The following is a 16,075-nucleotide window of genomic DNA, read 5'->3' on the forward strand; positions in this document are numbered from 1 at the left end:
TCAGCATCGCAAATTCAACCACTCAATTAAACACATTAAAAATGGCAGCCGTTTACAAAACAGTTTCGAAGAAGAATGCACGGCGCGCTGAGGCCGAAGAGGATTCGGAGGATCTCGAGATGGAGGACTTCATCGATGATGCCGACGATACTACTAGCGAGGAAGAGGAAGAGGACGAGGACGAGCAGGAAGATGGACAGACCTTGAGCTCTGCGCAGAAGCAGCTGGCCTCTGGAATGATGCCTAAGACCCGAGTTTTGATGTTGACTTCGCGGGGTGTCACATATCGGTATGTTTTCTTCACAGTGAGAGGAAGAAGGAAAAAAAAGAAACTGACAACAAAAAGCCACCGACATCTTCTGGCAGATCTCGCCGGCCTCCTCCCCCACACCTACAAAGAGACAAAGCTCGACAGCAAGAAGAAGCAAGCCGGATACAACCTCCTCCTCAACTCACTCGCAGACCTCCATTCCTGCAACGTCATCTTCTTCCTCGAAGCCCGCAAGCGCGGCCAAGACCTTTACCTCTGGCTCTCGCGCCCCCCTAACGGCCCTACGATTCGCTTCCACGTGAACAACCTGCATACCATGGGCGAGGTCAACGCAGGCTTCAGCGGGAACTGTCTGAAGGGTGGTCGCGGAATTGTGGTGTTCGACCGCTCATTCGATGAGCAGGGACCTGTTATGAACGGCCAGCCGGGGACGGAGTACCGTTCGCTGATCAAAGAGATGCTGCGCGGTGTGTTCTGTGTGCCGAAGCGGGGTGTTAGGGGTATGAAGCCGTTCGTTGACCGGATTATCGGTATTTTTGGTGTCGATGGGAAGATCTGGATTCGTGTGTACGAAGTCCGTGAGGCGGAGGGTGACAACAAGAACAAGGAGGGTCCAGACGTTTCGCTCGTTGAGATTGGACCTCGCTTCGTCCTTACCCCGATTGTCATTCTGGAGGGTAGCTTCGGTGGTCCGGTTATCTACGAGAACAAGGAGTATGTCAGTCCTAACCAGGTTCGTCGCGAGGTTCGCATGGACAAGGCTGCTCGGTACGGTCAGCGTCGCGATACCACGACGGACCGGGTGACCAAGCGGACGACCCTGGGATTGAACGAGGAGGCGGGCATCAAGCCGAGTGCGTTGGATACCAAAAAGATCTTCTCATAATCTGTTTTTATTCCTTTGTTTCATAGTATATGGTTAGGCGTTGGTTGCATAAAAGTTATACCGTATTATTAAGCTGTGCAATAACCTTCAACTTGACTCATCTCCATCTTTCAACATTCACAACCTCATGGCTTTAATATCGCAATTCGGCCCTTTGTGGCTGAATGCTCTTTCCTTAGAATATTGCTTGGTTTTGACAGTGTTAGAGCCCGCATCCTAGAATTAACAAGCATTATTACCCATCCAGCATCATTGGATATTACTCATCGCATACACAGCAAGCATACAATACGAAGTATAACGCACAACGAAACGTGATGCAATTCAAAACCCTCCCAACCGAACTCCTCATTCACATCTTCCTCTCATCCTCCTCAATAACCGACGTCCTGTCTCTCGCCTCCACCTGCCGCCGCTTCCACCGCATTCTCAACGCAAATACCTCCAACAAACTCCAAATCCTCTACACTGTTGCCTCTTATGAATTCTCTCCGATTGACGATATAATCCAACTGGTCACGCAGAACGAGTCCCAGTCGGTGCATATTCGGCGCGAAGCACCCCTTTCGTTCCCGCTGCTCAAGCAGATCACGGAGGTCGGGCAGGTGGCAAGGAAGTGGGAGGTTATCTACCCGTTCAAGAAATGGAAGCTTGATTATGAAAATCGGCGGTTGTTGAGCTATGATGAGAAGTGGAGGGTGCGGAGGGCCGTGTATCGGTTGTGGTTGTATAGCCGTGCGTTCCACACGAGGACGTTCGACAGGTATACGCGGAATCTATGGCCGGTAGTCCTAGAAAGGGCGCAGCTACTGCATAACTGGTCGAATGAAGAGCTGGTGGAGATTGAAGATTTGCGGGGTGTTATGCACGATGTTGTACGGAATCATATCTGTCCTAGTAATGGGACGATTGAGAGGAAGTTCCGGAAGAGGAATTCTGCTGGTAATGGGCAGTTGACGTTTAACTTTCTGCCGATGTCGGGGGAGGTCAAGTCCCCGGGTTATTATTTCACAGATCAGTACTTCTATACACATTCCACGGACCCCGTGAAATACCGCTCTCGCTTCCGGAACGACATCTTCCATGATCCCGGGTATGAAGGCTGGGGCGATGAGATACCGCATTACTACGTGGTCGAGGACATGATGAAACTTGATCCCGGACAGGTACTGTGGCTACGGGAGCACGCGCCGTTGAAGGAACAGGTGGAGGCGTTCATTGAGTCGCTAGGGGAGTGGTTCCGGAATAACGGGGAGACATTTGGGGAGACGTTGGAGCGGGTTATGCTTGAGAGGGGGGAGGATGTAGAGTATGTTAGAGCTGCTATTTATGATAGAGATATGGGGATTGCTTAGACCTGGTTTTATACACGTGATAAGTCGTATATTGTCCTTCGCGGTATTGAATACAGACTCGAGACGACCTCGTTTGGCTCTTCGCTTCGGATACTTATATCAATATGCAGAGCTAAGGAGTCCTTATCCTGCCGTATCCAATGTGTTGGTCGGTTTTGGAAATTGTCTCTCAAAAATCTTCTATCTTGGGCGCCGCATATTTCGGTTTCTTTCTCATCCTTTCAGCAAAGTGATTACTGTCGAGATCTTGCATTCTGATATCAAGGCCTTTGATCCTAGGAACAGGACCTTTCCTGCTGACCGACTGATTCAGTGGACTTCTTACAAAGTAGAAAGCCCCAGAAATTGGGCTCCGCTCAAATATTTGATAAGGACCTTTCGTTGGGGAATTGCATCGTGGCTTGATATCTGATATTCCCGTGCCAGGTATTATGCATATGGCTGGGGTTCCCTTATTTTTGTGTCTTTGCGCAGCAGGTCTTTGTGTGCACCATGCTTCTGTGCACACCTAGGGGCCCTATTTAATGCGAATGTGCTTCTTTTCAAATACAAGTTTCTCTTGCTTCCATCGCGTGTTCAATCCGGATTTTATGACCTTCCGGAGTCATTCTGTCGCTTAATCTCTCTCCGAGAGCTGTCGACATTTTGGCTCGAAGCAAAACCAGTCAGTCAGAGTGAGGTTCCACATGATTTCGATCCTGGATACCGGAATAGCTTGTAATTCAGGCAAGGAAGAGGATTGTACTCGGCATACTGCCTTTGACTATGACTCCTGTCCAGCTCACAACGAGAAATAGCTATGTTGCTATATCCGCAATTCTTTACATTGCTGATGGAACGGTTGGGTGACTTTCCGGTTTTTTTTTTTTTTTTTTTTTTCCTTTCTGCAGCTTCCATGGAGTTATTTCATCAACTTATTCGTGTACCAGTCTTGTTTCCGTGGGTTGCAGGTTGATGTCAGTAATCAGCACGTTTATTTATATGCAAATACACCGGCTTGACCGAGCCACGCATTATTATTATTATTATTTTTTTTTTTTTCAAGCGCATGGAATTGACTCTCAGATCGAGGGTTTTGTCTTATTGGATATGTGCATCTGTTTTGTTAGCTTTTGGGATTAATTGTCGTTAGTAAGGTTTTCGAGTTGTTTTTCTTGAATATCGGACTATGGACGTAAATGGCATTCTCGAGATAGGGCAAGAAAGGAGCCTGCAGTGTGCATGAGTAATGGATGAGAGAAGATACCAAAGGAAGAGAGGCGAAGGGAGGAAATAGTCAAATGCTCTGAAAGTAAGATATACAGTCTATTATTACTATACAGTCTATAATACAGTGAATCAACTCAAACTCTGCAAATTCACCAACTCGCAATACCTCCCTCCTCTCCTCATCAACTCCTTATGTGTCCCGCTCTCAACAATTTCACCCTGTTCAAGAACATATATCACATCCGCACGCTGAATGCTACTCAGCCGATGCGCAACGGCAATCGTCGTCCGTCCACGAGAAGCAGCGTCCAGCGCCGTCTGCACTACTTTCTCAGATTCAGAATCGAGGGCTGAGGTGGCTTCATCGAGGAGGAGAATTTTAGGGTCGCGGATGAGGGCACGGGCAATAGCGAGGCGTTGCTTTTGGCCGCCGGAAAGCATCATGCCTTTGTTGCCAACGGGGGTGTCGAAGGATTGTCTTAATGTTGTGGTTAGTCTTTGGTACAGGGAAAGGATGTGGGGAGGGACGTACGGAAGGGAGATGATAAAATCATAGATATTCGCGTCTTTACATGCTTGGATTAACACCTGCTCTGGCACATACTCATCGCCGCATCGGCCCAAAAGAATATTCTCTCGGATCGTGCCTTGGAACAATGCAGGCTCCTGGCTGACCAGCGCCAGGAAGCTGCGGTATGATCCCAGATCCAGACGGGTGATATCCCTGCCATCGACGCAGACCTGTCCGGAAACCGCATCATAGAATCGCTCGAGCATGGCAATAGTCGTGCTCTTTCCGCTACCACTTGCTCCAACCAAAGCGACGTATTGACCTGGTTTGACCGTCAAGTTCAGATGCCGCAAGATAGGCTGCTCAGGACGGGTGGGATAGGTAAATGAGACGTTCCTGAATTCGATTGCGCCTTTCATGGATGTAACGGGCTGGTCATGCTTCTTTTCCTTCTGCTTCACAGTGACTGGTTTCGATTCGAAGAGACGCTTGAACTCAGTCGCTGCGTTCTTCGCCTTCCCCATATCCGGAGCATGCGAGAATACAGTCCCCGCCGCTTGAGAGCCAAAGATTACCTCGCTAAAACAGACATAAAATGTGAATAGTGAGTACTCGTGGCGTCCCAGCAAGCGTCCACCATACCAGAATCCCAGCGCCATACAGAAGAATGGCAATGCCTGGGATGCCCCGTACAAAACTGATGATTTGATAATCGGGATGATATCCGCGCGGAGCTGTGCTTGCAGTTGTTTCCGGTAGGATGCCAGCACCTCTGTCTCCATGGTCAATGAGGCGACAGTGCGGATGGCCGAGGCAGCTTCACAAGCTGAGCTGGCGGACGCCTGGTATGACTTTTTCGCACGAGTTTGTAATTTATCAAGTAGCCAGACTCGGAGGAATCCACATGCGAGAAGGACAGGCACAGCTGAGATACAGACAAGCGCCAGCTTCCAGCCCATGATTAATGCCACTGTTAGCGAAGCAACAAGGTTGACAGTCACGATCAGTAAGGTGCCCAAAGTAACGCCGCTGATACCAGTGAGGTGCTTGATCTCAGCTGATAGCGATGTGGTCAGTGCCCCGGTAGAATTTTCTTCACGGTCGAAAAAGGAAATATCCTGTCTCAACAGCGCACGAAATGCAGCTGTGCGCGCACGATAAATCATCTTCTCTGAAGAGTATGCAAATGATGTTCCCTGAATACTGTACAGGAGGAACGTGGCGATACCGACAGCGAGGAACATAAGTGACCAGAAGTTGGCGTCGTGGCGCAGCTTTCCATACTCCGTCGACGGCAGGGTCAATGTGGTGACTGCTTTGGCGAACAATACAGCTTGCGAGGGCTGGATGCCGCCGGCTGCGATCGAGGCGAGAAGACCAATACTCATTATTGGCCACTCGGGGCGGTTGAAGCTGGCGATGAATTTGATCAGTTCAGAAAGGGAGTAGTAGGATAATTGCTTTGGCTCCGGGGTCGACGGTGGGGACGGTTCTGGGTATAGATCGGGCAGCATTGAATGCCGCACTCGTGGCTTCTTCTCATCCAGACTTGAATGGTAAGAATAGCAATCAGAGTCAGATAGAAACGTGTCTCTGGATGAATCAGCGTCGAGGAGGAAGGTCATTTTCTCGAGATGCATCGACTGCCGGATCTGTTCAATCCGCTGGGCTTGGACTAGATCGAGATAGATACCTTGTGAATCAATAAGTTCTTTATGCGAGCCCTGCTCGACAATTTGTCCGTTCACGAAGACGACGATATTATGCGCATTCTTAATAGTCGACAATCGATGCGCAATGACAATTGTCGTACGGCCCTCAGCTGCACGATCCAGCGCCGCCTGTACGATGCCTTCAGATTTGGTGTCGAGGGCTGAAGTAGCCTCATCAAGGAGCAAGATCTGTGGATCTTTGACCACAGCCCGAGCGATGGCAATACGTTGCTTTTGTCCACCAGACAGCGAACATCCACCAGAACCCAGGTTGGTCTGATACTGTTCCGGTAGGTTCATAATAAATTCATGTGCGTTGGCCATGCGAGCAGCATCCTCGATACGATATTGGATGTCTTTTTCGGATTCGTTCTCCCATTGTGATCCCAGTAGCCCGAAACGGATATTTTCATAAATGGTTGTAGCGAAGAGGCGAGGTTCCTGACCGACCAGGGAGATTTGCTGTCTTAGCCAGCGGAGATTCAATGTCTGGATATCGCGGCCGTCGAGAAAGACCTTTCCAGAGATGGGACTATAAAATCGCTCGAGCAGGCCGATGATGGTACTCTTTCCGGATCCGGAGGGTCCGACGAAGGCTGTTGTTTGTCCAGCAGGAATGGAAAGGGTCATGTCGTCCATGACCAAGACTTCAGGACGGGAGGGATATACATGGCTGACGCGGTGCAGAAAAATATTTCCCTCGATTTTGTCGAGTCTCTCGCCTTCATCAGATGAGGGATCGATGGGCGACTCACGATCGATGGTGCTGTAGAGCTTTGAAGCAGCCGCGATGGCACTACCCAGTGCCTGACCGTTAGGTGCGACGTTGCCCAGGTTATAGGAGCCGAGGATGATAGCCATGAGGATGGTTAGGATATCCCCAACCTGAACACTATCGTCATCATCAACCAGGAACCGCGATCCCATCCAGAATCCTAGACCGTAGTTGAGATACATAACGCAGAACAGGCCTCCTACCATCAGGGCAAAAGCAATCTGTGCCCTTTTTCCCGGATTCTCCGATTCCTTGAGCAAAGACTCATATTTCTTCGCGAGTGTCTCTTGTGCATCGAACGCAACCACTGTCCGCATAGCGTCGAGAATCTCTTCTGCCAGACTACTGCTGCGACCAGAGCTTTCGAGGGCACGTTTCGTGAAGATAAGCATACCAGTCGAGCCCGCACCCATGATAACCAGCAGGGCGAGTAATGTAGCCGTACAGACGAGCGCCAGCTTCCAGTACTTGATGTAGGCGATGATAAATGCAGTCACGAACGTAGACAACCCGGTCAACACCAACGCGACCTTTTCTGAAATACCATCTTGAATCAGATTTGTATCAGCCGTGATTCGCGTGGTAATCTCCCCAGAGCCAATCGAGTCGAAGAAAGCGATATTCTGTCGTAGAATGGCACCGAGGTACTCGATTCGGATCTTTTGCACGACGTGGTCGCCGGTGTAGATAAACCCGACCGTGGCTATGGCGATTGTTGCAAGCTCGCCGGCTCCAAGTATGATAAAATAAAACACATTATCCGTGAGCTCCTGGTCAAAGTGCTCAAGGGTGATTGCATTGATCGCGATCTTGCGAAAACTCGAGGTCAACTGTCCGAACAGTACGGTGAAAACAGGGAGTGCAGCACCACCAACAATGGCAGCGAGACTGGCAATAGCCAGTACGACAAGATCGCACTTTGAGGCATAGCGATATAGCGAAAAGAAGCCGATTTTCTGGGCAGGAGGGTTGGCGAGTTGGCGGGCGAGGATGTCCTTCTCGTGGTGGGAGAGGGTTATTGCCATGATTAAAACATTGTTGAAGTCAGAATTAGGATTTACAAGTAGAACGTGCAAATAGAAGCAATGTTAAAACAATGTTATAGAACGCGGCATATAGTTTGGATGATTAGTTTGATGCAAGAATAAGGGCGCCGCGGAAAGTGGACACCTGAAACGACCCAAAATTGAGACTCAGCCCTAACCTAAAACTTCGCCGGCTGTCACAATTTTGGTCAGAATGAAGGGAACTCCGAACGCTTATTGTTTGACGCTCGGTAATTGTTCGTTTAGACGCATATTCTTGACTGATTGGGTAAAATAAACTTAAGGAATAAACTTAGGAATACAAAATAGGTTGGTCACATTGTATCATTTATCTGCCGGAGTATATACCCAATATGTAACGATGTACAAGAAGAGAAAACAACACAAAAACAAGGCAGGAATTTAACTAGACTATTTCAATAATCACGCACGTGTACTCATCTTGACCCGCAGGTCAGGAAGCTCCCAGAAGGCGTAGCACTCGCTCTGTCGCTGCCAATCCTTGACGCGGCCAACATACTGGCCATCAAACTCCAGGAAGAATGCCCCCAGTGAGAACTGCATCATCTGCATCGCAAAGTACTTGGCAACGCATGACCGGCTGCCAACCAGGAATGCCTGCACTCCTTCTTTACGGTCAGTGTTGCTAGGATTTGTCCAGCGCTCGGGGATGAATTCGTATGGGGCGTTGAAGTATTCAGGGTTGTGGTGAAGGGCAAACAGAGAGGTACAAATTTCAGTCTGTCAAAGTTAGCAAAGACTTCCTTTTCTGTAACTGTTGGGGAACTTACTCCGGCTGGGATATAGGTGCCGTCCACGTATGCTCCGGGCGACACACGGGGTCCTCCCACCGGTACGGGTGGATACAACCGCATAGCCTCGGTGATTACCGCATTAAGGTATGGAAGTTTCTGCACCTGCCCATCAATGTCCTTCGGGGAGGAGTAGACACTGTCCAATTCGGTTTTCAACTTGGCGTGGGCTTCGGGGTGGGTCAGGACAAAGTAGATCGCCGCACAAAGCGCGTTTTGGGTCGTGTGGAAGCCAGCCAACATAATGGCGGAAAAGTTTTCAGCGATTTCGGCCTCGGGGAGGTCAGTCATGGGCGCTCGTTCCATGATTTCGACCATCATGTCCCGCCTCGTATGTTGAGCACGGAGTTGTCTGCTCCATTAGCAATTGTCAATAGCCTAAAGTTAAGCGGAAAGAGCATACTCATTAATCAGACGCATGCGGGCATCTTCGGCCCTCGTCCGGATACCCTTGCGAAGGAATCTGCGCAGAAGCCACTTGATCACCGTGGGCACTCCTGAGCCCTGGAATTGGTCCCTGATAGTAGCCCAAAAGAAGATTCGCGGGAGTTGCTCGGTCCAAAAGTAGGGCCGTCCTCGGTTCAAGCAGCCCAGCGATTTACCAAGAAGCACTTCGGAAACTGTATCTACCGCATGGCAATAGTACAGGTCGTTCAGAACTAGCGTGTCATTGCGCTGGAGTCTAACCTTCAGGGCATCGTGCAAGCGCAACACACAGTCCCGGATGACTCCGTCGTGCGCTTGAACACTTCCCGGGCTCAAAGATGGGCTGAACAACTTGCGGACGGTAGCGTGGTATGCTGGGTCTTGCGCTGTAAAAATGTTGCGACGGGAGATGCCTTTGTAGAAGGGGGATTTGAGGAAGACGCTGCCTTTGCCGACGGAGGCATAGATGTTGCGAAGGGCTTTGACGGTGTTCGTTGTTGCTTGACCGGGGGCGAAGCGGACAATTTTTCCTGCAACATTAGTATACATATCAAGACTAGCTAGTAGTAAGAAGCATACCATATTTCAAATGCAAGTCGTTGAACTTATGGGCACTGCGGCCACGAAGGAAGGCAAATTTGGTACCAAACTGTGGAATCAGTACAGCCCACGATGAGGAGACTTGAGTACTCACACCAGCAAGAAGAAGATCAGTCCAGCTACCAGGGACACCCCTCATGGTAGGGCCCTTTGGCGTGAGCGCAAAGCCCAACAGGACCAAGCATGGGATCTACCGTAGCATGTTAGTATCACCAAGGCAGACCGAACAAGGATAAGCATACCAAGATAATAGCAGCAATCATAGTGGCACTTGTCTAACTATTGATTCAATGCTCATGTCTATGCTGTACGAACGAATCTATTTATCACCTGGCACGGTATAGAGGGCTCTGTCAAACTCCCGGATTGAGACGCCGGAGATTAGGGCAGTTTCAACTGTCTCAAATTTGGCTCTAATGCATTTTTCAGATTTGATTCAGAGTTTAATTAATCCAGTAGATCTGTCTAAATTGTTTGAATTGTCGGACGGTTTTTTTTTTCTTGTCCTTGTCCATTTTAATGTCTCCTAGTTGTCTACCAGAGTACTACATATAAGTCGTCGGTTCCATCCTATGAAGTAAACCCATCTACCTCACGCACCACATACCTGAATAGGTGTTAATCCGTTCAATATGAAAAAAATACTCTTCCTGGCCAACAGCGAACACGGCCAAACAAACATCATTCTTGCGCTCTCTCATGAACTTCTCCTCCGAGGCAATATCGACATCCACATCGCCTCCTTCCCAGCTCTTGAACGTCGCGTGAATAAGCTTCTCCACGACAACGCTCCTCTCTACGATGGCTCATTTAACTCTCGCATTCATTTTCACCCCATTCGTGGGCCCTCAAATACAGATGTGTTCCTCCGCACCGGCAAGCGCGGGGCATTTCATCCCCCGGGTGCCACAGGAGCTGTCCTGGGTTTCCAGTCCTTGATCGAGGATATCTGGGGATGGAATGAAGAGGAGTATGTGGATGTGTATGAGAGCTGCGTGGAGACCGTCAAGGCCGTGCAACCAGATATTGTGGTGTGCGATTTCTTCTTCTTGCAGGGACGCGATGCAGCCTGCAACACCGGACATACCGCAGTGCTCATGAATACCACTTCGCTTAGCCATATTGTGCTCGGGTTGCAGAAATATTCCTCACCCTTGTGGAAGTATCCTTTGTGAGTTCCCTTTTTTTCTTCAGTTCAAAAGACACATGTTAATGAGCTGGTAGACCCGGAACCGGCTTCCCATACCCCCTCCCCCTCCACCTCATCCCAGCAAACGCACATGCCCTCCTCAAAACAGCGAAAATGTACCACGGCAGTGGTCGCCGTCGCGAGATCCGCGAGTGGCGCATCAAGCACAAGATCAAAGGCCGCTTTCCATTCGCCGACGCCTGGCGCCCAGACCGCATCCATCTCTCTCCGGCATTGAAAGAACTCGACTGGCCAATGGACGTGCCAGACAATGTCATTCCGTGTGGCCCCATTCTTCTCCCCGTTGCATCTGTCAAAGATCAGGATCCCGAAATGGACCGGTGGCTGCAGAAAGCCCCGACCGTTCTCGTAAACCTGGGAACGTTGTACGCGCCAGACCCAAATGTGGCACGCGAGCTCGCAACCGGTCTCAAGACATTCCTCGATCACTGGACCGATCCGTCCACTCAGATTCTTTGGAAGCTTCCCAAGCATCCCTACGATCAAGGCGATGTGTACGCCTCCGCTGTCGAACCATTGAAGGCGGAATGTGAAGCAGATCGCGTGCGCATCCGCGATTGGTTCCAGGTCGAGCCCATGGCTATGCTGGAGACGGGTAACGTTGTCTGCTCTGTTCACCACGGTGGTGCAAACTCATGGTACGAGGCTATTCAGAACGGCGTCCCGCATGTGATTCTCCCAGCGTGGCAGGATTGTTATGAGAATGCTGCGCGTGCGGAGTGGATTGGTATCGGGGTTTATGGGAATAAAACCCGCGCGCCAGATGTCAGTGGTAAGGAATTGAGCCAGGCGCTACTCAAGGTCATGGGGAATGACTCGTATCGGGAGAAGGCTGCTGTACTTCAAGAGAAGTGTCGTATTCCTGGACGGGTTGTTGGTGCTGATAAGCTGGTTGAGTTATTGGGAAACCCTGAGCGGATGAATATGAATATGCCTCAGTTTGAGGATAAAGAGGTCGCTCAGATCAGCAATGGTGCTGGAAAGACGCTCGAAACTGTCCCGTCGCGGGGAAAGCCATCCAAGTAAGTCTCACTCTCAATCCTTGTCCTCCTCCAACTCCATCTAACAACAATAGATCATTCGCGAAAAGCATCGCAGAAACGTTCATCATCTCGCTCCTCTGTAACGCCTGGTTTATCCTTCCAACTCTTGCTTACGCCGCCTTTCTGGTTCCCCGAATCCGTCTCTTTGCTCTGCTGTACACCATATGCATCAAATTTTTCGCCAAATCCCACGCAACCGGCAGCCTCTCATTCCGCAGCGACTCCTTCCGCACCTCTTGGGTGTGGGGGCTCTACAACTCCTATTTCCCGCTTACCCTTTACCGTACTGCACCGCTCTCCCCGCAGAAGAAGTACATCTTCGGGTATCATCCGCATGGTGTTGCTCTGCGCGGGGCCCTCGGCGCGCTCGCGTCTGATGCAGCGGGTTTCTCGTACCTGTTCCCGGGAATCACGAATACATTGCTCATGAAGGATGCGGCGTTTTTCACTCCGCTGCTTAGAGAGTATCTTCTTGCTTCTGGGTTAGGTGGTGTTTCCCGCGGCTCCTGCGTGAAACATCTCATCCGCGGGGGCCACGACGGAAGAGGCATGGGTCGTGCAATTACCATCACCGTCGGAGGAAGTCGAGAATATGCGATCGCTCAGCCAGACACGATGGAGATTGTAATCCGCATTCGAAAGGGGTTCATCCGTGTTGCTGTTGAAACCGGTGCTGATCTCGTCCCCGTAGTTGCATTCGGAGAGAACGAACTCTTTTCGCCCGTGGACGTCAACTCCTCTCTACTCAAAAAAGGGATCGCCAAGATTTGGGAGGGCTTTGTGGGGCATCCCGTGTCATTTTCAACCGGACGGTTTGGGATGTTTATCCCGTATCGCAAACCGGTAAGAGTTGTTGTTGGAGAAGCAATTCCGGTAGTGCAGCAGCGCTTTGAGAAGGATGAGAAGTACATTGATACCTTGCAAGAGAAGTATATTGACGGATTGCGGGGTTTGTATGAGGATTGGAAGGGGGTGTTTGGGGATTCGGCGATCAAGTTTGAGATTGTAGAATAGGGTTCGGCGCTGGGATACTTTTAATTGGAATAGGCTTCGGCTGTGTATTATAGTTTAATCTCATTTCGTTGTGTTACTTATTTTTCCGGTAGTCTTGATCTTAAATGGCATGGTTCAGCATTTTAGAGTTGACTTAGTTGAAACAGCTCTAAACCCAATTTTGAGTCAAGATGCTTTTCGGTATACGCTCCGTGACTGCGGTATATCAACCCGGTATATAGCCCTTCAATGTTATTTCACCTGACACGATTGTTTTATGGCAAGATGATCTCTCTCTTAGTCCTCGGAGCCGTTGTTTTTCTCCTCTTCAACCTCAAAGTCCTTCCTGGCGCATGGCATGTCCGTGTCCTATGGGGGATCTACGAGCAAACCACTGCGCCGACGGTTTGCAGAGAGAAGAACAGCAAGAATGATGCCAAATCGCTGTTCAAGTACCTAACCACCACCACCCGCGCCGCGCCCCTGGAATGCGACTACAACGGCCATAAGTCGAATAGCACCTATTTTACCGATCTTGACGTCAACCGCACCCAACTGCTTTGTCGATTATTCAAGCTCGTCCTCTCTGCATCGCATTATGACCGCTCCAAACGGAATAAACATCTCAATATCGCGTTGGGCAGTACCTGCTGCGTGTTCCGGAAAGAGATCCAGCCATTCGAGGAGGTTGAGGTTTGGTCAAGAGTGTTGAGTTGGGACGAGAAATGGGTGTATGTTGTTAGTTATTTCGTCCGAAGAAAGCCCGGGAAGAAGGGTAGAGTGCCCCGAGAAGAGGATATCCTGGCCTCGGCGATTGGGCGGTATGTTTTCAAGGATGGGCGGCGGACGGTGCAGCCGATTGAGGCATTGAAAGATTGTAATCTCCTACCGCTAGAGACTGATCCAGATTGGAAAGAGCATGAAGCCGAGCGCATCAAGGGAATGCAAATCGGGGGTCTGTTGGCTGGATTGGGGGAGTTGCCCGAGCTCTTGTGTCCGGAATACGGCTGTCTGAATTAGTGTTCGTTAGTTCAACAAGAGACACCATTCTTGAGTTTTCCATTTTCCGAATTCTTTCTGGAATATGAGGCTTTTAGAGGACCAAAAAGCGGCACCTCGGTCCGTCGCATCATGTGATGCACGTGAACCCAAGTCTTGACATTTCCCATTTGGGATGTAACGTGTAAGATTTGTAGATGGCTTTTTATCATTTTATCAAGTCCATTGTCTGTATCGAGCCCTAGAGCTATGATAGACCATATTTCATGAAGCCGAGGCCAGCAGCTACTTTGCAGCCTCTTCTCTCTATGATTTCCCGATGTAGCAGTGCTATGAAGGATACCGTCGATAATATATCGGATTCAGGTACTTGGATTGTCAAGAAGCATCCAACGAGTCAGGATAGTGTCAAAATGCCTGTCATGTGGGGAATCGTGCAGGACCCTCACTACCAAAAGCAAGAACACGACGTTTCATTTGCGGCAGCTCTTCATGCACCATAAAAATGGCGTCTTTCTATAAAATGCAGCCGCAAGGATATGATCGATTTGAATAAAAGGTTCAATTATCGACAAATATCGAGCTGGGTTTGGACGACTCACAGGAATCGAACCCCATCGAATCGACCCATAGAAGCAGCACAGGCATGTTCGGGTACGAGAGCAGGTCTTGATACTGGCTAACGGAATTCAGAAGACTGTAGACGCGCTATACGCGAAAACAGGCAATGCTGTGATGATTGTAAAACTCGCAAAAAGTGCAGGCGGTTTTCTAGTCAGTATATTGTCTCTCAAGCCCAGCAGTTTATTGTTTCTAAAACTAAAGGAGGAGCAATAGGACAAAAGGCTAATAAAGAAGCGAATTTCACACTTAGCACTGATGAGCCAGTCTGGCCCGGATCGTGCGGCTGGCAGTGGTGGATCGTCGATTGCTCCGAGGTCGAAGCCATTCTGGAGCTATGGGTGTAGTGCCTGGATAGTTTAGAAAGCCGGAGACAACTGAAGGAATTATAGGCGAGGAGAATCCTTTCTTTAGTCCCCGACTCCCAAGAGTGCCGTCTCTCGAAAACAGAGATTGAACTGTGGTTTGGACGAGAAAGCCCCGAGTTAGAGCCAATCTTATACATGAATTCGTGTTTATGCATGAACAGATTTGGGGTGAGAAACTTTGAAAGGGACGAGTTGAAGACATAACCTCCTTCTGACAACGGCATTCGATTCTTGGGATGGGCTAAAGTAGACTTCGCTTAACCTGCCAAGCTCAGGATACTTCATGTTCTAACCGGAAACACGCTGCTCACAATGCGTGCCCAGAAGATATATACAGCGTTCCTGCTTGCGGCATTAAGCATAGTCGAGGACATCGGTGGCTACATAGAAATGAGGGAAGGACAGAATAGTATTCATATCACAAACAGCACAATATCACGCATATCCCATGCCTTCACTGAGAGCGGACTCGGCTGAAAAGAGCAAGCCGGAAGTGGACAAACTTCTGAAAAAAAAAATTATGTTAAGTAATCTACGCGAGTCTGCCAATACCAAGAGCATAAACAAGGGAATTGGGCTTCTGAATAACGGCCCTTGTTAAATAGGCACTAAACCTGCCTCAGCGGGGTCACCTGTGAAGGTATATATCATTCAGCAGGGACTTGCCAAATCTCGAATTAACATGAGTCCTCAAAAGTAATGCCTCATGGTAGACACCAGTACTGTATGGTGTTCGTTCAAACGTAAGAGCTTAAATATAGCTGTCAAATGTGGACAATTGCGGTGAATGCAGTGATATCTGTCCTGGCGATGGAAAGTGAGTACCAGACTATATACCGAAAGTAGTATTGTTTCTCGAGAACAAGGAAAGTCGTTTCCACATCCCTTCTCACGCAAGGATTAATGGACAGCAACCCTGACTTCTACTTCAACGGAAGCCTACCCACTACTCTTCTAGATGTCTCTGTATATTCATTCTACATTAGGGTTCGACCTGCACTGCAAATAGATATCCACGTGAGAATACTGTACAAAAGCTCCCCCCGTTGTCTGATATAGAGACTGGTGAATGATGAATCAGGGCGTCTTACCCAGTGCTGTCGACTTCACCTTCTCGATCACAATCTTCCTATCATGGACATCTCGCTCGCCAATACCTCTTGAGATCGAAGTTCAAAGCTAGCAGGCACATCCTGTGGCTTCTTGTTGGATGAATGTATGTGGAAGATCGGAATATC

General features: G+C 49.3%; 6 protein-coding genes across 6 annotated transcripts; 4 read left to right on the plus strand and 2 right to left on the minus strand.

The window, feature by feature from the left end:
• The first annotated feature begins 1 nt into the window (after position 1).
• Positions 2 to 1,260, plus strand: EURHEDRAFT_482238 (ribosome biogenesis protein BRX1). Its single transcript, XM_040785517.1, has 2 exons — positions 2 to 289; positions 347 to 1,260. The coding sequence occupies exons 1-2, from the start codon at positions 42 to 44 to the stop codon at positions 1,155 to 1,157; spliced, it is 1,059 nt and encodes a 352-aa protein (XP_040637381.1). The 5' UTR covers positions 2 to 41; the 3' UTR covers positions 1,158 to 1,260.
• A 21-nt stretch (positions 1,261 to 1,281) lies between these two features.
• On the plus strand, positions 1,282 to 2,604 carry EURHEDRAFT_414110 (F-box protein). The gene has a single exon (XM_040782338.1). It carries the CDS (start codon positions 1,475 to 1,477, stop codon positions 2,510 to 2,512), a length of 1,038 nt encoding a protein of 345 aa, XP_040637382.1. The 5' UTR covers positions 1,282 to 1,474; the 3' UTR covers positions 2,513 to 2,604.
• A 1,246-nt stretch (positions 2,605 to 3,850) lies between these two features.
• On the minus strand, positions 3,851 to 7,744 carry EURHEDRAFT_503820 (putative ABC multidrug transporter; the record flags this gene model as incomplete). The annotated part of the gene is made up of 2 exons (XM_040785800.1): positions 3,851 to 4,199; positions 4,254 to 7,744. 2 exons carry the CDS (start codon positions 7,742 to 7,744, stop codon positions 3,851 to 3,853), a joined length of 3,840 nt encoding a protein of 1,279 aa, XP_040637383.1.
• Positions 7,745 to 8,188: 444 nt separating this feature from the next.
• On the minus strand, positions 8,189 to 9,866 carry EURHEDRAFT_379040 (benzoate 4-monooxygenase cytochrome P450; the record flags this gene model as incomplete). The annotated part of the gene is made up of 6 exons (XM_040779130.1): positions 8,189 to 8,506; positions 8,557 to 8,929; positions 8,981 to 9,533; positions 9,583 to 9,652; positions 9,698 to 9,793; positions 9,846 to 9,866. 6 exons carry the CDS (start codon positions 9,864 to 9,866, stop codon positions 8,189 to 8,191), a joined length of 1,431 nt encoding a protein of 476 aa, XP_040637384.1.
• A 240-nt stretch (positions 9,867 to 10,106) lies between these two features.
• EURHEDRAFT_387732 (Diacylglycerol acyltransferase family) lies at positions 10,107 to 12,981 on the plus strand. Its single transcript, XM_040779717.1, has 3 exons — positions 10,107 to 10,774; positions 10,828 to 11,835; positions 11,889 to 12,981. Exons 1-3 carry the CDS (start codon positions 10,236 to 10,238, stop codon positions 12,868 to 12,870), a joined length of 2,529 nt encoding a protein of 842 aa, XP_040637385.1. The 5' UTR covers positions 10,107 to 10,235; the 3' UTR covers positions 12,871 to 12,981.
• Positions 12,982 to 13,134: 153 nt separating this feature from the next.
• Positions 13,135 to 13,869, plus strand: EURHEDRAFT_459520 (acyl-CoA thioesterase; the record flags this gene model as incomplete). The annotated part of the gene is made up of 1 exon (XM_040784590.1): positions 13,135 to 13,869. The coding sequence occupies one exon, from the start codon at positions 13,135 to 13,137 to the stop codon at positions 13,867 to 13,869; it is 735 nt and encodes a 244-aa protein (XP_040637386.1).
• Positions 13,870 to 16,075: the final 2,206 nt, after the last annotated feature.

This window comes from Aspergillus ruber, assembly GCF_000600275.1.
Source record: "Aspergillus ruber CBS 135680 unplaced genomic scaffold scaffold00020, whole genome shotgun sequence".
In the NCBI taxonomy this organism is placed as follows: domain Eukaryota; kingdom Fungi; phylum Ascomycota; class Eurotiomycetes; order Eurotiales; family Aspergillaceae; genus Aspergillus; species Aspergillus ruber.

What these genes read in the sequence shown, in the direction of transcription:
- EURHEDRAFT_482238 (XM_040785517.1), top strand. Translation starts at nt 42, where the DNA reads ATGGCAGCCGTTTACAAAACAGTTTCGAAGAAGAATGCACGGCGCGCT. An exon ending in TCGCGGGGTGTCACATATCG is followed by an intron (nt 290 to 346) that starts GTATGTTTTCTT and finishes GACAACAAAAAG; the next exon opens with CCACCGACATCTTCTGGCAG.
- EURHEDRAFT_414110 (XM_040782338.1), top strand. Translation starts at nt 1,475, where the DNA reads ATGCAATTCAAAACCCTCCCAACCGAACTCCTCATTCACATCTTCCTC.
- EURHEDRAFT_387732 (XM_040779717.1), top strand. Translation starts at nt 10,236, where the DNA reads ATGAAAAAAATACTCTTCCTGGCCAACAGCGAACACGGCCAAACAAAC. An exon ending in CCCTTGTGGAAGTATCCTTT is followed by an intron (nt 10,775 to 10,827) that starts GTGAGTTCCCTT and finishes ATGAGCTGGTAG; the next exon opens with ACCCGGAACCGGCTTCCCAT. An exon ending in TCGCGGGGAAAGCCATCCAA is followed by an intron (nt 11,836 to 11,888) that starts GTAAGTCTCACT and finishes TAACAACAATAG; the next exon opens with ATCATTCGCGAAAAGCATCG.